The 23347-nt window shown below is 40.6% G+C and overlaps 1 protein-coding gene across 4 annotated transcripts in view; it reads left to right on the top strand.

Moving 5' to 3' along the window:
* The window catches only part of SPSB4 (splA/ryanodine receptor domain and SOCS box containing 4), a 94757-nt gene that overhangs the window by 23318 nt on the left and 48092 nt on the right, over window positions 1-23347 (top strand). Inside the window, exons 2-3 of one of the 4 annotated variants that reach the window (XM_075507388.1) lie at window positions 953-1809; window positions 2279-2399. In XM_075507388.1, the coding sequence (XP_075363503.1) occupies window positions 1116-1809; window positions 2279-2373 (789 nt within the window). In that variant the 5' untranslated portion in view covers window positions 953-1115 and the 3' untranslated portion in view covers window positions 2374-2399. Of the gene's footprint in view, window positions 1-952; window positions 1810-2278; window positions 2400-23347 lie in introns of those variants that run through there. The other 3 variants (XM_075507386.1, XM_075507387.1, XM_075507389.1) reach the window with 3 other exon arrangements.

Here is a 23347-nt window from a genome sequence, read left to right on the forward strand (position 1 = left end):
TCTAACTTATCCAGGCTGCAAAGAATCTTTCCTGGCTGCTTTTGACCACTTCCAGCTACATTACCATGTTTGTCTATGGAAGCACAGAAAGAATATGTTTCAAAATCATGTATTCCCCTTAATGTGTCTTACTGAGTTCCACTCCTTCACATCAGCCTAATACTGCAATATAGAAAACCTGGATTAGCCTGCTGTCCAGTAGCATGAAGAAATACCTGGCTGTGGTAGCTGCCCACATAGAAAAGTCTGCTGAAGAACTGAAACTGCCATTCTTCATTTGTGCTTCCATGACTCCTCTTCCCTCATTACCTGTCTTTTTTTGGGGTTGTTTGGTTTTGGGGTTGTTTGGTTTTTTTAGCTCCTTTATAAAAAACCTAAAGCTTGATCAATTTTTATTTTTTCTTTTATTTAAGGAGAGGGTATGTTAAAAGTAAACATTTAAAACTTGCAGCCATTTGCTGTTGGCTGCATTTGTTTTAATAACCACACAGAAGGCGAAGCCCTGTGTCGCCAGGGCCCAGGGAAGAGAACAGCTAGAAATAAAAGGAGATTCTGACATAGTGCATATTTCTAAGACTCTGAAACAAAAGCCCAAGTGAAAGTGAAGCTACCACTGAACATAAACTTTATCGCTGTTGCTGGGGAATAGCGTACGCCTTCTTCAGGACTGCTGTGAACTTGGCCAGACAAAATGGGTGGAAGGGCAGAAGGTGGGGATTGTCTGCATCCTATTATGAATTGGAGGAAATGACTGTCTGCACTCTGTATGCTGGTGGGCTCAGAGTATCCTGCTGGCCGGCTGGTTAGCGCTGTAGGATACTGAAGAAAAAGCGGTGAATTGTCAGCTTTGGTGTTTAAAATAACTGCTAGGGATGAGAAGTTCTTTAAAAAGATGCTGTGGGTTTTCTGTTGGCTTTCTTAAACTAACTGGAAACTTTCTGCTTTCTTTCAGGAGCATTTTTTCCTCTGAAAACATTGCTGCTAAAAAGCTCCAAACAGGAGAAGTAAATCCAGTCAGCTTGTCAGGTCACTGGCTCAGTGTAAAAGTGCTTTCATGAGGTAACGTTGGGCCAAAGTCAACTTTTCTTTCTCCTTTGTAAATCTGCAGCCAAGCAATGGGCCAGAAAATCTCAGGGAGCATAAAGTCTGTGGATGTGAGGGAGCCCCCTTATAGACCTGTTAAACGAGAGCTGAGAGGCCCGGATTTTTGCAAGCCGGCACGACTGGACATGCTGTTGGATATGCCCCCTGCCAGGCTGGAGGTCCAGTACAAACATGCTTGGAACAATGAAGATCGCTCCTTAAATATATTTGTAAAGGAAGATGATAAACTGACTTTTCATAGACACCCAGTTGCCCAAAGCACAGATTGCATCCGGGGCAAAGTCGGCTACACGAGAGGCCTGCACGTCTGGCAAATCCACTGGCCCACGAGGCAGCGGGGAACTCATGCTGTGGTGGGCGTCTCCACCGCCGAAGCTCCGCTGCACTCGGTGGGATACACGTCGCTGGTTGGTAGCAATAGTGAATCGTGGGGCTGGGATCTGGGACGCAACAAACTCTACCACAATTGTAAAAACCAGCCTGGGGTCACGTATCCTGTCTTTTTGGAACCGGATGAGTCTTTTGTACTCCCAGACTCCTTACTGGTGGTTTTGGACATGGATGAAGGGACGCTTAGCTTCATGGTAGATGGACAGTATCTTGGAGTGGCCTTCAGGGGACTAAAAGGGAAAAAACTTTACCCCATAGTCAGTGCAGTTTGGGGGCACTGTGAAATTACAATGAGATACGTCAACGGACTTGACCGTAAGTGTTACCATATTTCTTCATTACACTGTATTTCAACTTTTCTCATGTAGCGGTTTTTTTTTCTTTATCCTTTTGTTGTGAACAGTGTGCTGCGGGCTAGGGGTCTGTCCACTGTGAGTAGATGGCATCCCATAGTTACTGCCCACAACTAATATCTATCAGTTGTGTCTTGTAATGATTGTATGGATTGTATCAAAATATTTTCCCTTTTGGCAAGCAGAGCGGCAAGAAATCTGTGTCCAAAGAAAGTGAACAGACTGAGAAAAAAAGATCTTGAGAAACTTCCTGGGTATATTTAACAGTAAAACTCTTGTTTACCGGAGGTTATGTTTTAAATCTGTGGTTTTCAAATAGGATTTGTGAATCCTGTAAAAAATTTCCTGTAGTAGTGGGAACTCTTACATGATGTGCATAAACATACTTGAATTCAGGCCAGTAGGCTTTCTTTGCATGTTTGCCTTTCCAGGACCCTCAGAAGCAGCTGTGGATCCCCAAGAATCTGGGAGCTCAGGTCAAATACTACTTTCAGCAGTTCTTCTGAAAGAGAGCTCTGTTCCTTAGTTCATTTCAGAAAGTGCTCGCTCGGGGTATGTTCTTCTCCAGAAATATGGGGTTTTGGATAAGCATTAGCTATTTTTGATCTAAAGGGGTAGTATCAAATTATAATGGTTACATAGTAAGGAGCAGCACGTTGCTGCTGTGACCTTGAAGTAGTAGCCCACCAGAAGATGAGTTGCAGAACTGGGTCTTGTCCAGTTCTCACTGCTCAGGAAGATGTGTACTCTGCCAGGTCCATACACAGCACAGCGTACGTTCGGTCTCACCCATTTATCCACAGTCAGCTTATCGGCTGCTCTGAATTGGGGAATGGAAGGCTGAATAAGGTAATAAGCGGAACTTTGTTCTTGTTTAAGACTATTATCTGAGCCATAGGAGGAACCATGAATATAAATAACAAAACTTAACAATTTAACAAAAGTAGATGACTGAACAAAATTTTCATGGTTTGGGGGCTTTATGAATGGAACTTGGTCTTGTAAAAAGAGAATAATAGCAGGTGTACAACACCTGCCTTTCAGTTAGCAGTTTCTGAAGGAGTTTGCTATTCTTTTCGATTAGGATGGGGTGGTCTAATTTTTTTCTGTCAAAAATTAATTCTCTGCTCATTAGCCTTACATCTGACATACAAGGCAGAAACATAATGAAATAATTTGACCCTGTTTAAGATTACCTTTTCATAAACATCTGTAATAAGCACTGGGGGAAAGAATCTTTATCCACAGAAGCCCTGCAGGTTGTTACAGCCAGATGCTAAATGGCAGCTTCCTGAGTGCTTTCATACAGGGGAATATCGGAGGATTGTAAGTATTTTGCAATTACTCAAACATTGCAGAGTGGTGTGCTGACAGCTTTTTTTTCTCTTTTTTTCTTTTTTTTTTTTTTTTTTTTGAGGGTGTGTGGGGGAAGATACTTTTGCAAACTGAATAATTGTGTGCGAAAGCAGTTTTTATAATACAGGGAATATCTGCCAAACTAAGCAAAGTACAGCTCGGCTTGGTCCACCATGTCCACACAAGGAATTGTTCTGCATTCCTTTTGTAGCCTTCACAGGGCTGCTCAAGGGAGCTCTAGAAAGATGAAAACACAGAAGGAGGATGTGAATGAGTTTGGTCGAAATCATAAAATAAAAGGGGCTAAGTGGAGAGAGAGATAGCTGTGGTCTGTGAGATGGCAGAGAGAAAAATTCCCATCCGGTTTCTCGTGGGATAATTTTGCTGGAAGAGGCGGGATAGCTTCCTAAACTATCCCTGAGAAAATCAAAGTAGTAATTGGGTTTTTTTAAGCATGAACCCATGGCTAAAAGTAAACTTGTAAACTAAACTTTTACGTGGGCCTGAGTGTTAATCTGATCATATGAAGAGGAAGTGTAAAGCCACTTTGCTGTGGAGCAGTTTGACATCCTGGAATCGCATAATTTGTTATCATGTTCACTGATCCATTACTGTCCTGCAACAAAAACAGCATTCAAGAAACCAAAGTAGCTTGTTTAGCTGGTGCTCTAAAGCAAACACCTTCTCTTCTTTGCTAAAAGTGTTTCTATCCAGCCAGCCCTTGTGTAGCAGTGCAGGTTTGGTCGTGGCACTCTTCGTGTTCACTCTCACAGCACTTAATATTACAGGTTTTTACAATTGTTTGTTCTTGTGAAAATCAGAGTAAATCTTGAACAGTGAGATGCTCATGTTGTGTTCACAATTTAAATACATTTGAACATACATATGTGTGTTGGGTGTTTTTTTGTTCGCTTGCTTTCTAACCTTACAAATTCTCTTCCCCCCCGCCCCTTCCCTGGAAGTAGCTCATACTGCTGATTGCAGCTTTTAGTAGATCTGGCAATAGTAACTTAGCTGTTCTTGAAACTGTGCTGTCAAACAGTGACTTGTAACTTGCTATTTAGTGATTGATTGTTGCTGTTCAGAATGCATACCACAGCTTGCAATGGTTGTTTATGTGGTGTCTTACAGAGCAAATGGAGACCTCGACTGCAGGGATTTCTAGTGTTTTCAATACTTGCTGTTTAAATAGAAGACCTCTGAATACTTTAAAGGCCTGTGTATTTCAGTTGCCTGGCAAAGAGTGAAAGGCTTGCAGGAATGGAAGAGTGAAAGGATCAAATGATAGGCTTGTGCAGCTGCAATGAACTTAAACATATGTTGTAGTGGTATAGAGACGATGCAGACTTTGAAGTATGTTAATTACTGCATAGATGGCAGAATCATAGAAGGATAAGGCTGCAGGTCAAAGATCAAGAACCTGTGTGCCCTTTGGACTCTGGATATTGCTCCTAGAATAATGCTGCAGTTAAAATCAGTCGTAGTTCTTCCAGCTGCATCTGATACCCAGAGTATTCTGCTTTCAGAAGCTACTTTGAGCATCACATGATGATGTGCTGTGACTTTCACAAGACAGTTTTTCACTCATATTTGAGAGACTCAGAGTTGGAAATATTTGTCAGGGTTTGGGAGGGAAGGCAGGGGGACAGGATGGAGAGTGCTCATCATAAGCACATTGAGTTCCCAGGACAAACTTCCTTGATCAAATGCTATCAGTATTTACCACACTGATGTTTGCCCAGTGCCTAAGTTTTACAGAATTTTACATCAGGCTTCTGACTCATTGCCTATTGCAATAATTAACCCAAATAACGTAAATGCAGTGTATGTTATTTTTCAGATGCTTTTTTCATCAGGGTGCGTGCATGTTTATAAAAAAAGCTAGGCTATTTATATCTGTTGTCTGAGGAGTCCTGAAGACTATTTATAGACGGGAACAGAGAAACAGCGAAACACTTTTGTATAAATGTACATTGCAGATCATGACTGATACATTAGTACTTGTGTGTTTAAACAAAGTGTTGGGAGGACAATATAACGGTGTTGTGGTGGAAAACTCGGTCATTGAGTAGGTGAGTTTAACGCAGTGATTTATTTTGATCCTTAAAAATACCTGACAGAATAGTCAGTATTTTGACTTCCAGAAGTGAAAACACTTTTCATAAGCGTGCATTACAGGTCCAGCTCTACCCTGTTCTGCATCGGTGTGGAAGAGCAAGCAGATGGTCTGTATTCTGTACATAATAATAGGTGATCCACAGACATAGAATTTGATAATGCAACTCATAGGTACAAAATCTAGAATTTAGTGTCTTCCTAGGTGGGGACAAGGCAGAAGGAGGCTGCAGAAAGATTTTTTTTTTTCCAGCCATCCATGTGTGATATCTGGAATGAAATGCTAAGTGCTGACAGGAGGGTTTGTGGGGCTCTGCTGCTCTTGGGAGCTGTCCCACGTCCATACATCAGCACAGCATGCTCTTGCTAGTGTCATGAAGAAACATCTGCACAGGTGTGCATCAGCACTGGCCTTCTGGCCATTTCTAAAAATGCCTGCTGGTAGCACTTTCAAATTTCTTCATCCTGTAACATGCACTCTTGTTGAAAGTGCAGTGCTGGCTGCTACAGCTGCTGCCTTGGAGTGAAGCATCTGGTTGGGATATGTTGTGGGATGCGTCCTAATTAGAGACACTGTCTCCATGTGATCGTGACAATTTTGAAGAAGGCCTCAATTCGCCAAACTCTTGCCTAAACTCTTGACTGTTGTGCATTTGCATGAAGGAAGGACAAGTCAGTGTTTAAATGAGCTCTAAAAGTCTTGAAATTGCATGTGAAAGGAAAGAGCTCTGAATTCTGTATTATGACATGTTGAGTAGACTACAATAACTGAAGATTAAAAAATCACACCCCATTACTGCCAATTTATATGTTTCTGGTTATAACTCCCAAAGCTGTTTCTTACAGGTGAGTAAGTTTGGCAAGATTTTAGGGTAATGCTCCCCAACCAACTTTTTGGTAATGATGTCTGATGTCCAGCACAGCCATGTTTTTACTCTTAGAATTTCTTTTGCCTTTTTAAGTTCCAAAAAGAGTAACTCCTGTTTTGGTTGAAAACAGACTGTAAGACTTTTTAAGATAAACAATAGTATCCCATTAGCTTCCTTATTCTCTTTCATTCAGAATTTAGCCATCTTGTCTTGAACTGATGTTTTCTTAGATCCAAGAATTACATTTATGAGATATTTGGGATGTTGGCTGATTTTTATGCCTGAATCTCCTCCTCCTAAAATTAGGAATGTTGATTTCAAAATAGTAACTTTCAATTTCCCTTATATAATAGCGCAACTACTTTGAAATATTCTGTAGCAGACTGTTTATTCCCTTTTGCGTGGTATTTATGGTTCTTTTTGCCATTTAGGTGTGAAAGAGTGCTTCTTGAGCTTGATATTGATAGCCCATTGCAGTTCTTGTGCTAAACCTTGCATAGCCCTTACACAATTTTGAGAATAAATCTAATCGTCAAGTTCAAGGAGCTGGAAGCATTTGTCCCACAAGAGAAGATGACTTTACTTACAAATGTAATTTATGGAAAACATCTGTGTATACCAGTTCGTATTTTAACCTTCTTGTAGTATTTGGTACTTATCGACAAGGGTCCCTAGGCTCTCTGTCAGCTGTTACTGACCACTGCCCTGCAGCATATAGCCTATTTTTACCCTCTGTAACTATTTACATCCCCAAATGAAACAGAAGTACTGTGCAAAGTATGTGCTTCGCACTTGCCTACAATGAACGAATAGGTGGATTAAAGCAATCCAAATTAAAGCATCCAAACAGAAATTGTGGGGTCCTGTTTTTACGTGCCAGCAGCCTGTTCGCTGTGCCTGCAGTGAGCTGGTGCAAACATAAAACTGAGGATGTTTGGAGAACGCTGGCTCGGTTCAGGGAGCCGTATCCGCTCCTGTGCACAGGCCCAGGAACAGTAGTTCGTGTATCTGGATCCTGCCTGGATCCTGCGCTCCTTCTCTGCCCCTGCGTTGCCTGGGAGAAGGGCGATCCCTTTGGCTCCTGCCTCTCCGAGGTCCGGCTGCCGGTGCTGAGGCTGCCTGTGCCCCTGCAGCCCACCAGGAAGAAGCCGTGGGGTTGTTCTGCGCCGCAGGTGCGGGGAAGGAGGGAGGAGGGGGCTCAGGGCGCACCCCCTCTCTTTGCTGTTACAGCTGTTGGGATGTGGGGTCTGTGTGAACCTTCTGCTCTTAGCCTTGCAAAGACCACAACCCTTGAGTCACTTTCAGACCTTAGGTTGCACGTATCTAACATCGTGAAATAAGGATGATGTTTCTAAGCTAAAATAACAAATTTGGAGCTAAGCGCTTCTTTCTTCTTTCCTGCTGTTCTCAGTTTATTTTAATTCGCATTGGTCTGTCTCTAACATACCACAAATGCAAATTATAAATACGGACTCTTCCCCTTGGAGGACTTTTTACCATAAAGACATCTAAGTCGAAATTGCAGAATTGTTAACTGCCAGGAGAAATATATAATCTCTCATCAGACTCTCTGGGTTTTCCCCAAAATGGTTTTCAATTAAAATTTTTAAATGGATTTTTGTTTTTGTTTATCTAAACCTGTTTGTTTTATATGATGATATAATACATGTTTATATGATGATATAATACATTACTCTGGAGGTTGCAATGGCAATAATGTAGTCTGAAAATCCAGTACTGCTATACCTTAGGAAGAATTTTCCCTACAGACATGCAATCAGAGGATGAAGCGGTAGTAATTAAGCAGCTAATGCTGTGAAGAAGCAATCTTTAGCTTTTGAGATAATTTAACAGGAAACCACACTTTCAGTTCCTACTTCAGGAATCAGAGAGGTCATTGCTAGGGTTCTTTTGTCTTCCTCCACGTGTACCCCTTGCCTGCTTTAAATGCATTTCTTGTCCTTTAATCCTAATTTGTTGACACTTTCTAATTAATTCTTAGCCTTTTTTCAGCAGGTTGAAACCACTGTATTGTCACTAGAATATGTCACTGGGTTTATTGGCTTTTTGCCCCAGCCACCTCCTGCCCCTTCCTGGTGGTCTCTGCCTTACATCTCTCTCCAAGATACTCTTGTTTTTTTTCAATCCTCCCTCTTCTTTCCTCTCTTCCCCAGTTTCTTTTCCTGGGTTTCCCTTCTTTTATGTTACCACACTCTTATTAATAATAAATGAATCAGGTTTTGTTACTAATAACAGTAGACATCAGGTGCAGTGTTGCTCTTCCAGAGGAAGGACGTTTCAGATTTAAGAGTGTGACTTCAGCTGTAATGATGAATGGTCTTTGTAATGGTCTTTTTGGGCGAATATTGAATATTTATTTATTTGTTTGTTTGTATAAATTAATTGTAATAATGCAGAGAATCATCTGATTAGCTCAGGTTGGTAGCAAATAGTTGCTTATGAAAGTATGCAGCTAGAAAGAGCTTCTCAAGCTCCTATGCTTGTAAGATTAGCCTTGTCTTGTTTTATACAACTTTGACCTATTAAGACCTCCAGTGATAGAGACTCCTCAGGCAATGTAAGGCACTCATTAACTTTACAGATAACAGGATTTTTTCCCTTAGAATCTAGTCTAGTTTGTTTATTTAGCAGGGAATCCAGTTATCATTGACCTAAAACATAAGAAGGTGCTGGCATACTTTATGTTAAGTTCAGTAGCTCCTAAGGCTAAGAACGAGTGTCAGTAGTCCACAGCTGTATTATGGTCTATTTGCATCCTGACATACCTGTGCTTTTTCTTCCTGCTCTGGTTCATAAAGGTGCCATGGACCAAATCTGACTGTTTTAAGGAAAAAACACATTAGTGTGTTCTGATCATGTTTCCACTGATTTCCCATGTGTCCTGTTTTTAAGAAATGAGAACCTTGACTACACCTCTGTTCTCAAAATTGAAGTGAGTGCTGCAATCTAAAGTTACGCTTTGAACATTGTATTTATTACTCTAAAATAGCAATTAGAAATTTGGTAGCCTTGCTTAATCCTTTTATGAATTTGCTTGAGCTACGATGCTGGAATTGCTCCGCAATGTGAACTAATTCTCACAGGTTTGTATTAGAAGTGGAAATTTGTAAAGGGTATTTATTTTTGGATTTGCTCTATCTGTGTTGCTGTTGGGCATTGTACAGTGTAAATCCAAGCTTCAGTGCAAATAATGATGCTTCTGCAATACATTATCCAGTGATATATTTACTTTATTGCCAAAGACATGTGTACTTTGTCCATTTTGACTATGATTTCATACAAGTTTCCTCAAGTTATATTTCTCCTTAAGATACTACTTTATTTGTCTCTCTAGCCATAGAAGTTTCTTCCCTCTCTAATCACAAGCTCTTTCTGCAGATGGCCTCTTTTTGTTCCCTTAAAGACAGCGTAGCTTCTATATTAGGAGAGGCAGATAGCAACCTAATTTCTAATTTGGGCTCAGAGCAAATTCCACTTTAAAAAGGTAAACATGAGAAGACCCTGATCTTCCTGGAGTATATTGTGGTGAGTGGCAATTTATATGTATCGACCAGTCTTCAGATTATAGTAAAACCCATATTTTCATGGTAAATCTACAGGCAACGTGCCTGAAAACAAGCACATCCAGAAACGTTGCTGTGTTCTGCAGATAGTTCCACTGAAAGTAGTGACGGTGCTGTCTACCTCCCTGCGTCAACAAGAGGAAAGCTGCCCCAGCAGTAACACTGTGTTAACATAATGCTGAGGCTGTGAAGTCAAACACTCAGAAGCTGGCGAGTGGTAGAATGGGGTTTGCCTCTTGCGGCTGTAATTCTGAGTTCAGCAGCCTTCAACTGTGCTGCGTCCCACTTTCTCCCAGGTAGTGTTTCACTCTGGTAAAAGGTGGTAAGTTCTGCTGCAAGTCATCCTTTTGCGTTCCTTTTCTGCCACCATTTTTTCCTTGAATCTCTTCTCCCCAGTCCTCTGTGTCTGTGAGCTGGTGTATTTTGTAGTTTCCCTGAGATAGCTGGTGGGGAAACCTGGTGGAGCATGACAGTCCCTGTGTTCTCAGGTCCCGGTTTGTGTTGCCCTTTGAAGGTAACAAATGAAAAGTCCTGCTAGCAAGGACAGGACTGGATCAAAGCTCCCCGTCATCTTGTTTGATTCGTGCATATACAGAGAATTTAAATAACTTTAGTCTTTCACTTTAAACTTTTGGGGTGGGACTGATGATCAGATCTGTCTTCAGGCCTGCTATCAAACCTGATTTTTTGCTGAAAAACCTCCAACGCTACCAGTGTGAGATGGGGCATTTCAGTCTTCAGCGCTGAAACTCAGGGTTGAGGCAGCGGAGATGTCATGTTAGAAGTTATTGACACAACTGAACTTCATGTACAAGAACTACGAGGATTCTTTCAGTTGTTTAAACATAATTTTAAAATATTAGTTGGTGGTGAAATACAGAAGATAAAATGACAATCCTAAGAGGATTTCTGTTGGTAATTTGAAACAAACCGAGCATTTTGTATAGCCTTCTGCGCATTGGCCAGGATTCTGCATGACTGGTTTGGAGTTGCACATCTTCAGCGTTGGCCCTAAGAGCAATGGGAAGATTATGCACTAGGAGCATTGGATAAAATATTTTTGGTACTGCTTGTTCAGAGTGGACTTAGCAGGCAGTAATTGAGTGAGGCAGGTGTCCAGTGTTACCTCAGATCAGTTTATGGAAGCTATACCTGTATTTTCCATGGACATGCCTAAGAAAACACAAATTTCGTAGATGTGTCAAACTCGTATGATGAATAACGATACAAGAGTATCTCCATGCCTTATGTGAACATTTCTTCCTGAAAGTAATGAACTTCCAGACCTTGCATATCTTTGGGGTGGTTTTTTGTGTGGGGTGGCGGGGTTTTTTTGTTTGTGTGTGGTGGTTTTTTTTTTTTTTTTTTTTTTAAAGAATAGATTACTTATTAGCTCTGTCTCTGCCAATTTCTTATCACTGGCTGGCCAAGCAAATTATCTTATTCCAGAAAAGTGATTTGTATGAAACCAAAATGTATTTTGAGCAAGGAAGTAGGTAACATTAAAAAAAGATAATTTTTGTTTGAGATTCATGGTTGCATTTTCTCACAACAGACATTTTTATTTCTACAGCATGCTGCATCTCCATTGCAAATGGGAATTCATGTCTGCATGTATTGTTTGGACATGAAATTTAAAGATGACTTGCTTCTGCTTTCAATAAAAAGTAACTATAAATGTTTAAGAATATTTATTAATAATTTTATTTATAATATAATATTGCTTTCTCTTCTCTGTGGTTTCAGCAAGCTTGACAGCTACAGTATATTTAACCAAGACAAAGTGATTAGTTTCTTTTAGCTCCTGGTGCTTTTCCTCAATTCTTGTAGTGTTCACCTTTTATTTTTTGGCATTTTCTTAAGCAGAGAGCCTGTAATTGCTCCGAAAAATACGTTCCTCTGTCCATCAAAACAAAACAGAGCGTGGGGTTGTATTAGTACCCCATTCACACTTTCAAAATTGAAACACTTTATGCTTCTGAAAATGCCTTGTTTCCAAGTAATTTGTATTATGTAAAATACACTGTTTGGAGAGGCTTTTTAAAAGATCTTTCTCTATAAAGGTTAAAATAATTTTTAAAGGCTTAGGGATTAGTTTTTTTAAGCACTTAAATTTTTTTTTTTTAAATAGCAAATTTTAGTTTTAAAGCTAGCATAAGTATTATGAAAATAATGTATTTTCACTGAACAAAGAACTTCTCCCCAGTAAGTTGCCCCTGATGAAATGCATCATGCAGCCACGGGCACCATCTCGGAATCAGGTGTTCAAACAAACGCTGCCCAGCAGCGTGCTTGGAGGTCGCGTACTTTCAGTGGCAGCTTCTCTTCCAGCCTTGCTTTGTAAACTTTTATATTCTTTGCAGTATTAACTGTCACAGTGCTGAATTAGCACTTGCACTTAAAAATTTGTAAAATTTGATGCTGATGATGTCAAAGGCTGCCACTTTTTATGAAACAAGCACTGTTACAGTGAGTGACTTGGCTTAGACTGGACTAGAATGTGTGCATTGGCTTCTGAAGAAATGCCAATTAATTTCTTAGTTCATACTGAGTTTCACTGCAGGGGAAGGTCTCCTCAGCATCTCACTGTATCTTTTTAACTAAAGCAATTGCTTTAATGTGCTGTGTATGGTTGTAGCCATGACTACATTACTGCTCCATGCTTGCCATATGTGTAAACAATTTGCTGATTTTAGTGGTATGACCTATTGGCCTCTGTCTGTATAAACAAACGAAGGCCAAAGTTCAGAGAGATCAGAGGGGAAACTTTAAACATCCTGCAAAATCTGCAGTCCATTAAGTGTACCTTAGTATTTGGTTACAGCCAGTCCTTTTGTACTTCTAACTAATTTGTTCACGACACATTTGGGAAAGGAGGATAGCTTCACCTGGTGCATGGAGACTTCAGGGAACATAATTGCATTGGTTTTATGTTAAGAAACCACCTTCAGTCCTATTTTGTTGTCTTGGGAAGGGAAATAATGCTAACACATGCTTTACTTTTCATTTAGATTGAGATATAAATGTTAAAGTTGTGGGGACAGGCCATTGGAAAAAGGGCTATAGTGTACCAAGAATGAACAATATAATGAGAGAGAAATGACCCACAGGCAACAGAATGAATGCCAGCAAGATCTAGGAAGATATATTTGAAAGAGCAAATGTGAAGAAGGCACTACTGCTTAAAAGGAAGAGAGAAGGCAGAGAAGTGTGGTAAGAGGGTTAAAAAAGACAAGATGCTGAGATTTTGACAGAAGGAAATAAGCCTTGATGCAGTAAGCCAAGTAGCACACGGAAAAGAAAGGTCAGGACTATCCAAGCTACTGAATGACCAAACATCCCTACTTTACTGTCTTTACTTTCATCAGTAGTTTTTCTGGCAGGAGCAGGGGGGCTCAGATTCCCATCCCCTGCTGTATGGTAGGGAGTGAAAATTCACCTGGCTCCTCCTGGTGTTAAGCACAGCCATACTGGGCTTTCCTGACTGCTGGTAACTGCTTTTTTTTGTAAGTCAAACTACGAGCCTGTATAAGTCAAAGACCTTGACAAATGTTTGCTGTGTTTTCAGTATCAACTTTACAGGAATCACTGTGATGCTCTTGGCATCTCACAGGGTCCTTTGTCATTTGTGACTTTACAACTGAACTTTTCAATTTGAGTAGAAATGAGAGAACTGTTAATATTTCTGGATCTGAGAGGCTAAATTAACGCTGCTGATTTTTCTGACTGAAATATTCTTAATTAATTTCTGATGGACTTTTATGTTTCTAAAATTCTTTTTTTCCTAATTTTCTGAAGACTTACTAAAAATTTAAATCTGTTATTTCTACATAATAGATCTTGTATCCTTTAAAACAATTTTGTTAACTTCCAGGTATAACTGATCATCAGTAAGAAGTTTAAGGCATTTTATAATTTCATTGACCAAGAATAAAGCAGGAGCTAAATTGTGTATGATGCAAATGTTTTCAAGATCGAGCATGTAACTTGATGTACTTGAAATACTGGCGTTTATAGCCCTTTATCTTCATCCTGGGCAACACTTCTGAAATGAAACTCTGATAGATCGGCAGCATGAACAATGCTAGCATCTGTATGCAAACAGCAGCTTCCTGAGAATGCAATTTTTTTCCTAAATCATTTATGCAGAGGAACTTCCAGGCTTCCTCTGGCCCATTTTTTTTCAAACACCTTTAATACATAATGCATATATAAGCTATGGTCTTAAAATATTAATGAAAATAAGTTTGTCTTTAAAACAGAATGGAGATGGAACAAAACAGAATAACGGTTTGGACTTTGTACCAACGAGGGTTATGCCTTCAGCAGCTTCTCTGGCTGTGGAGCAGCAGCAGTTCTGTACTTCTGCTTGTTACCCACATACTGCTGCTCTGGTTCTCCAGACATCCAGGGTCTAGTGTGGTGTGGAGATACTAGATGTGAGAACCTACCTGGTTGGGGGTGTATATGAGCTGCTGGACACGAGTAGTTAGCGGCTGTGAGAGAGAGGCTGAGAAAGAAGTTGCAGTAGAAGTTGGCTAGAATCACAGAATTGTATAGGTTGGAAAAGACCTTTAAGGTCATGGAGTCCAACCGTAAACCTAACACTACCAAGACCACCACTATACCATGTCCCTAAGCACCTCATCCAGACGTCTTTCAAATACCTCCGGGGATGGCGACTCAACCACTTCCCTGGGCAGCCTCTGCCAATGCTTGACCACCCTTTCAGTGAAGAACAATTTCCTAATATCCAGTCTAAACCTCCCCTGGTGCAACTTGAGGCCATTTCCTCTTGTCCTATCACTTGTTACCTGGGAGAAGAGACCGACCCCCACCTCTCTACAACCTCCTTTCAGGGAGTTGTAGAGAGCAATAAGGTCTCCCCTCAGCCTCCTTTTCTCCAGGCTAAACAGTCCCAGCTCCCTCAGCCGCTCCTCATCAGACTTCTGCTCCAGACCCTCCACCAGCTTCGTTGCCCTTCTCTGGACACGCTCCAGCACCTCAATGTCTCTCTTGTAGTGAGGGGCCCAAAACTGAACACAGTATTCGAGGTGCGGCCTCACCAGTGCCGAGTACAGGGGCACGATCACTTCCCTAGTCCTGCTGGCCACACTGTTCCTGATACAAGCCAGGATGCCATTGGCCTTCTTGGCCACCTGGGCACGCTGCTGGCTCATATTCAGGCGGCTGTCAACCAACACCCCCAGGTCCTTCTCTGCTGGGCAGCTTTCCAGCCACTCTTCCCCAAGCCTGTAGCGTTGCATGGGGTTGCTGTGGCCCAAGTGCAGGACCTGGCACTTAGCCTTGTTGAACCTCATACAATTGGCCCCAGCCCATCGATCCAGCCTGTCCAGGTCCCTCTGCAGAGCCTTCCTACCCTCAGGCAGATCAACACTCCCGCACAACTTGGTGTCATCTGCAAACTTACTGAGGGTGCACTCGATCCCTTCGTCCAGATCATTGATAAAGATATTAAACAGGACTGGCCCCAACACAGAGCCCTGGGGAACACCGCTTGTGACCGGCCGCCAACTGGAGTAAACTCCATTCACCACCACTCTTTGGGCCCGGCCATCCAGCCAGTTCTTTACCCAGCGAAGAGTACACCCGTCCAAGCCATGAGCCACCAGCTTCTCCAGGAGAATGCTGTGGGAAACCGTGTCAAAGGCTTTACTGAAGTCTAGATAGACAACATCCACAGCCTTCCCCTCATCCACTAGATGGGTCACCTCATCGTAGAAGGAGATCAGGTTGGTCAAGCAGGACCTGCCTTTCCTGAACCCATGCTGGCTGGGCTTGATCCCTTGGTTATCCTCTACATGCCCTGTGGTGGCACTCAGGCTTTTAGCCTGATTAGAGATTGACTATTTCCAAAACTGTCTAAAAAAGCATGCCTTTTGGGGCTGGGGGGGTGTCTGTCCGTTTAGAGGGGCCTCCCCTGCAATGTTTTGCTGCTGTTATTAGAGATTTTCTGTTGGGGAATACAGTATTGTGGAAGTGGCCCATCATTTCGTGTATAGGCCTACTTTCAGAGCAAGAAAAACCATTACGCTGTTGTGGTGGATGGGTTTCTCAGCAACCCACTTGAACATGCCAGTCAACAAATCCCGGAGCTACAAGTAACTTCTCATCAGACTAGTCGGCTGGAACCACCATCTGCTTTCTGTTCCCCAGATTTCTGTGTTGCTAGAAACTTCCTTAAAATGCAAGTATCAAGAAACACATGAAATCTAAACGTCACTTTTTACCATAGTATACTAAATCACTTATTCCCCATTATTCTGAATTATTGTCATTTTGATTTAACAGAAATTCACTTTAAGTGTACCTGTTTAATTTATAAGACACCTTAATAAACTGTTACAGTAAACATGTTACATTAAATAGGGAAAAGGTTTGCTTTCCTAGGTAGAAAATAACAAAATACTGTATCTGGTAACGATGTCATTTTTCCTTCATATACTGTGAAGAGAACAACTTACTTGCAAATGTAAATATTAAGAACTCAGTACGAGCTCTACCATTAAGTGCTATTTACATATGTGCATTTTATATTCACTGACCCACAGATAGCATTCCGATTTTAAGGATTTTTGGTAGCGTCATGAAGATGAAGTCCTTTGCAGGTGGAGGAAGACTACTATATGAAAATAGAAACAGCGTGCTAATAATCATTAGGCAGGAGGGAGTTGAATCAACACTTTGTACAATTATTTGTTTTTCCATCGTTGACGATTACTTGCAATAACAAATGTCATTATTTGCTATTTTTCCCCTGTTGTATGTTTAGTCACCCTTATAAACAGGATAAGCTGTAGATCCAGACCCCATTAATTTTAACGACTTCTAGGTACGTTCTCTCTTCAGTGCACAACTGCCTTTGCAGTGTTAATTTTTTAAAAAGAGGTTAGACGTTTACACTAGCGCTTTTGGCTAACTCTACATGGTTCGTATTTGAGGTAATACATGAAAGTAGGTGTTTGATAGGAACTGACCTGCTCTTAGAGCAGGTGGAAGTGGTAATCAAATGTTCTCTCTACTTGGGAAGTTGCTCAGTACGAAGAAAAGAAAAAAACCACATTTATATAACCAATATGAGAACACACATTAAGTGTAAAAAAACCCCCTTGTTTTTCAAGCTTTTAGGATCAAGATTTTGAGCCAAAAAGGCAGATGGTAAATCCGTTTCCCAATGCTAATCTGACAATAATGTTCTGATCCTCTATGGAGCTCAGTAATGCTGTGTGCTGTCTGAAATCCACAGGCTGCTGGTAAACGGTATCTCCTAATGCAAAAAGTCTTCTCTGTTGATTTAGCTGGTGATGGAGGAGTGCCTCCTGCTAGTGAGCAGGCACGGGTAATGCTGTTTCTCTAGTTTCTCTGCAGCGAGTGTTATAAAATACTGTTTTTTCAGGAGGCAGGGAAGAGTGCTATGTTGTCCTTTTCTGAGTGGACAGCTGTAAGCCATCTTTTCCTCATTCTTTTTTTCTTTCTTCAATCTGAAAATGATACTGTCTCTGTTCCTACAGATTTGAAAAATGGGCTCTGTTCAGCTGGTTCTGCCAGTTGTTTTGCAGAAACAGTATTTAAAAATAGTCTTTTGAGCTAAAAAGTGAGAAATGACCTTTGAAGAAATTGGGGTAAGCCAAGTGAGTAAGTCACAAAAATGCAGTTGTGCAAAGCTGTCTGGATGTGTCTTGAACACTTCTAAATTTGAATTCATCCCTGAACAAACTCTGAAATTTTTTATTTTTTTTTTAAGAACAATTTTCTTTGACTGTCAAGTCATTAGTTTTGTTTAACGTCGAAAAATCACAATAAAACTGATCCAGTTGTAGAGCACTCCTTTAACCTTAACCTTGCAGAATAAGAAGCTGCCAAAGAGATGGATTTTCAGCTGGTAGGTGGAGGAGGCACTGACTAAAGGCCCTTCTGGACCTTCTTACGGCCGATGCTGGGAAGGGCCTGTTTTGCTTCTGCTTCTACGTCAAAGTTGGTCTCAGTCACAGGGTTTTTTAAGGGCTCTTTGACTTGGTTGGGCAGCTTGCTTTTCTGTTTTACCTGGAGTGCAATAAATTGGTAAGCAAATGGAGCCTTTTTCACATAAGGGCTGATGTTCGGTATTACATGACACTTTCAAAGAATGAGATGTTGTGGATTAAGCAGGATTAGACCTGTAACTTTTCCAGATCTTTATCTGTTTTTTTAGGTAATGACTTCCACATTTGGCAGCATTATAATTTTATAAATAAGCTGCTGCAGACAAGAGCCAAAGTATCCATGCCCCATATGGGCCATCCAAGATTAATTAATACATATATTTCATTCTTATCCATTTTAGGCCTATCTTGAAATTCTCATAAAGCACACTCAGCTATTTTTGAAAAAGTGAAACCAACTGTTTCATTAAACACATAATTGTGTGGTGCAGACAGCAGTCTCCAAAGATGTTACTACCCTTTTTGCTAGGTAATTGTAGTAGGGAATTCAATGCCCTCTGGGGCACTTCTCCTGCCATCAGTCTCCAGTTGTTTCCTGCCTCACCGGAAAAACAGCGAACAGTAAATGATTTCTGGTTTTAATTAGGCTGACAAAGATGCGTGCCCTGAAGTATATTAGAAGGCGTAGTCATTAAGTGTAGTGTCCCTATAGGCGTTTCCTGGATGTCCCTTACAGTTGCGTGTGTCCAGGGATTTGCTGTTCAGCAGGCTATGAGGGTATGCGTGCACCTCTTTTGACTTGTTTTTCAAACTTGCACTAAACCGCCGTCTCTGGTGGTCTGTATTGCCTGGTGCTGGCTGTCGCCCTGATTGCCGAAATTCCCGGCACGCACCGGCTGGGTGGCTTTTGGCCTCCGCTCCTCCTTACTGTTCAGGTGCAGCCAGCTGAACCTCTGAATTCAGCACAGCTACAGAAAAGCAGCGAGTGTGTAACACACGGCTCTAACAGGCTCTGCCGTGCGAGACTTTATTAGCAGCAGTGTGCTGTTGGTCCTGAAAGCAGTGTTAAATTGACCTCCTTTTGGCTATTGGGAGACCAGGGGTTCATTCTTATTGCCTATTTGCTGCTAAAATCTGTACTCGGATGATAGTTTTGAATGAAATAACCGGCAGCAGTGGTGGTCTTGAATGCTTATTTAGACTCTTCATATAGAGGGAGTTAGGTGTGTCTTCAGCTATTGCAATTTGAGTTCAGCCCCTTTAATAATAAGCGTATGAAACGAGAACTTCTACCACTGGAATGGTGACTCTGCAAGCACTTTCAACTGGCATTTTTGTGCTGAGACTACAGAAATTTTCGTGTTGCTCCTGTTGAGGCCTCAGACCTTCTGCAGTGCTTTTCAATTTATCTAGATGTTCCAGTTGAGAAAACAAGTATATTTTCAATTATCTAGCCAACATTATGTACAACAGATTCCATTACAGAGGGGAAACTCATATTGTTTTTGCTTCTCATTGATCCAGGCTGGAGAGCTAGTGTTCAGATAAAGATGAAATTAAAAATTTAAGAAGAATTTGGGCTTCTGCTATTAGAAACTGTAATAAAGAGTAGAATTATTAGGCAAGTGAATATATATTATGATAATTGTTATCATTTCATGGAAGGGAGTTAGTGTAATGCTTTTCAGAGTTCTCTGAAGGTGGTAACACATGTGGGAGTAAGGGCAATCTACTAGGTTTTGAAATTCCAGATACTTCAGAGAACCTGACAAAAGCATCCCTTCTGATAAACTTGTACATTGTTAAAGTGGGACAGTTCTTTAGGGAACTTTTTTAAAAGACAGGCAACAAAAGATAGAAGCAAATGGTCAGATTTTAAGTTGGAAGGAGATTATTAGTATAATCTCTGCTGGGATCTACTCTGCTCAGTATGTTAAATGACGAACTGGAAAATAAGGTGAAGTAAAAATTTACACAAATTTTTTCAAGGTAGAGAAATCTAAATTGGACTCCAAGAAGAGTTGTAGAAGAGTCCCTCAGTATTTAACAACTGGATAATAAAGTGGTAGCTGAAATGCAGCAATGTTACGTGCCCAGTAATGTGTAGTGGAGGACAGGGGTGAGGGGAGCAAATCTGCCTGTACGTGGTGTGTGAAGAGTTCCTGTGCACAATGAACTGTTGCCGCCTGGAAAGAGATCCTGGAGGCATTGTGCATAATACTATGAAAATATGAATGATGAGTGATCCAAAGGGTGAATATGATGTTGTGAACTGGAACAGAACAGGAAACCTGGTTACGTTATTGTGGCCAGCTTGTGTCTTGGTATTGCGTGCTCTTGTTGTCCATACCTGTCCTCCTCTACCCCTTCTCCCCAGCTGTAAAGTAAGTAAATAAATACTAAAACTTAATAGGCTGGATAAGAAGGAAAGTATGGCTTCTGCACAAAGAAAGAATAAATAAACCTGGATCTGACTGATGGTCCACCTAGGTGCCAGTATTCCATAATGACAATTAATAGCTGGCTAAGGGAGAGCATGGGAACTGGGTAAGCTTATAGGGTGATCCCTATTCTTTCCCTGATTCCTATGAAGCTTATTTCATCTGGGTGATCCCTTAGCCTCTAATCACCTGGATTTCAGTGACTTAGCCAGATGTGTGTTTAGTAACTCTTAATAGTTAGTTTCCTAAACTGTCTAGTCTCCTTTTGTGGAGCTGTGTAAGCTTTTCGCATCCAGAGCACGTTGTGACAGCTTACATATGTGTTATGTGACAAACCACCTCCTTTGGTTTGTTTTGGCTTAACTCTTCAGCCTGAAAAAGAAATAACTGCAGAGAATATTAAAAATATGCCTATGCATTTTGCCTGTGCCATAAATGGCACAGAAAAAGTGTCTATGGAAGGTCTCGTGTCAAAATCTGATGACTGAGGTGTTCCAGTGAAATATCAGGTGCCTTATTTAAAAAAAAAAAAAAAAAAAAATCATACATTGAAAAAATCAGTCCTATGAATCATTGCAGTGTGAATATGTGGAAATCAAAAGTATAAATGGGTTTGAAAAGGGATTAAATATATTTACAAAGGATCTACTGATATTGGTTGAACATGGCAGTCCAGTTACATCCTTCAGCACAGGAAATGTTAGAAAATGGAAAACAAAATAGCGTTAGGTAAACAATAATAAAATTATCTGTTCATAAAAAAAAATTGAAATTTCATATGGTGCTTCCTTGTATATTAAAATAAATACAAGATTTATGCTTATTAAAACTAAAATGCCAAAAGGTAACAGAAGTGAATTTGTGGCTCTACATATAATGATCTATGATAGGAGAGAGAGTGTAACTTGATTTTTAGTAAAATGTCAAGTAATTTTGAAGAGCACTGAAGCTGTTATATGAATTGGGATACACAGGGGTTTACACAGCAGGGATTACAGGACTGGTTTGTCTGGTCATATAAGGTGAATTTCATTTCCACTTCGCCTCTATGAATAAGATTAAAATAAAGTATGGAAATACTACTGTTAAAATTATTTGATATTCTGTTTCTCACATGTGTTTTCCATTACCAACTAAATGCTTAAAATAGTTCCAGGAGACTAAAAACAAGTTTTTGTCAGACACAGTTTATAAAATCGTTTCAACAACTTAAAATGGAAACAGCTTAAAACGGATTATTATAGGTAAGCCTAAAACCTGCCCTCAATAAAGATTAGACCATGGCAGAATTCCTGCTGTTGCTCGATGGTGGAGTGAATTCCACCTTTTTGAGCTGAATATGGGCATCTGTTCATATTTAGGTAACCTTTAAACCTAAAAGGAAGCTGTACATGTTTGCAGGTATCCTTATAGCCGCTTGCTGATTGTTCATTCAGAACTGGTCATCACAAACACATTGTAAACGTAAAACCCTCCCTGCTGAGGAAAAGCAGCTATTATTTTGCCTTCTCTCTCTCTATAGAAAGTAGATGTAGCCCAACCTGTGAAGAAGGAAAATGTTCTATTTAGAATGAAGTACCTTATTAGGTGTGATCTAAAAATCCAGCTCTTACTCAAACCCATCACTGTTCTTCAGGATAGCAAGGGAAGCAAATGCTGCCTCCTGACTAATCTTATATCTGCTTGATTAGACACAACTTTGAGACTTACGTTAGCAGGTTAGCACTGATCGAGTAACTGGTACAGTATCTGAAATAGGAGCTGTATTCAGAAAATGGGTAAAAACTGATATTGCTAAAATTGCTGACATGCACCCTGAAACGGTTCACTTTAACCGAGTTTTGTCCGAGTTCATGGCAAATTTGCCCTTTCTGGTTTGCTTCCACTATATATATGCGGATCGATTCCTTTTAAAGATCATGTATTTGGATCCTAAACATTTGGCGACTGACACTAGCCTGCTCAGACTTGTTTCCACTTACATTTGGAGATTGATGCTTTATAATAGATCCTTAAAGCATTATGCAGCATGTGACAAAAGCTGCCTCTTGCCTCCTGTTGTTGCATGCTGTTACTACAAGTGTTGGTGCAAGTTTGGTCTCAGTGGGCTGGTTGTGGAAAATAATTGCTACTGAATCTGAAGGCAGGGAGTAAAGCATCAGGATACCTTTTTGGTAGTCGGTAAAGCTGGTATGGCTCTCTCTTTGTTGCAAATCTTCACCTCCCTACAAAACACCACTAGTAAATACGTCACCGAAATAGTGTCCTAGTCAAGCTGTCTATTAGCAACACTTTGCTATCTAAAAAAGATGGATTTTTAAGAAGAAAAAAGCATTTGTTTTTAACTTACCTCTTTTTTAACCCTGAGAAGTTTCTTAATAAAGGTACTGAGTTTTAAGAAAAATTAGGTACGGTTACCTTGAATCATTGAACAACCTTGGAGTAGTTCATTTGCAGATTGACTTATCTGCCAGCAAGCTTAATCTATTTGACATGCATTGACCCAGTCCATTAACGAAGGTCACTTTCTCATTATTCCCTGAATTGGAGCTTAAGATCCCAAACTGTCAAACTTTGGCAGGGTCTTATATTAGGTAACCAAGTCTTCTCCCAGCCCAGAATGACCCCACTACCACCCTCTGCCTTGTTTCTTCCATGTTTTATGCTTCAATAGCACCAGATGTCCAAGAAGCTTATGTTTTCAGCAGACCTCCTGGGCCTGTTTATTGTTGGACAGTGGCACTGGAGAGTGTTGGGGAGGTCAGCAGTTGACCTATTAAAAAAAAGAAGTTGATTTCAGAGGAAAATGAAATGCCTTCAAGTGACATGTGAAAGTGGTGTGCATTTTTAATGTTTAATTTTGTGTGAGAGAGTGAACGAACCAGGGCCGTTTTGTTGTTGGCACCTAGTGGTAAGTTCTTAAACAAAAACCAAAACCCAAACTGTGGCTTTTAATTCATTGAGCAGGAAAACTTGTAGTAGCTTCTGCGTAATGGTTTAAAACCATACCAGAAGCTTAGTATTTTTTTTATTTTATTTTTTTTTTTAATTCAGTGCTCTGTTCACTTCAGAGGTTTTCTGTTTCTGAGATACAGATGCAGTGGGCCACCCCCTCAGTTGCTGTAAATCAGTGTGGTGCCAGTGTACTGGGCCAGCCTGTGAGAATTTGAGCAGCTGTCTGTTCTCTCTGGC

The sequence above is a fragment of the Mycteria americana genome, chromosome 7 (assembly GCF_035582795.1).
Source record: "Mycteria americana isolate JAX WOST 10 ecotype Jacksonville Zoo and Gardens chromosome 7, USCA_MyAme_1.0, whole genome shotgun sequence".
Classification (NCBI taxonomy): Eukaryota; Metazoa; Chordata; class Aves; order Ciconiiformes; family Ciconiidae; genus Mycteria; species Mycteria americana.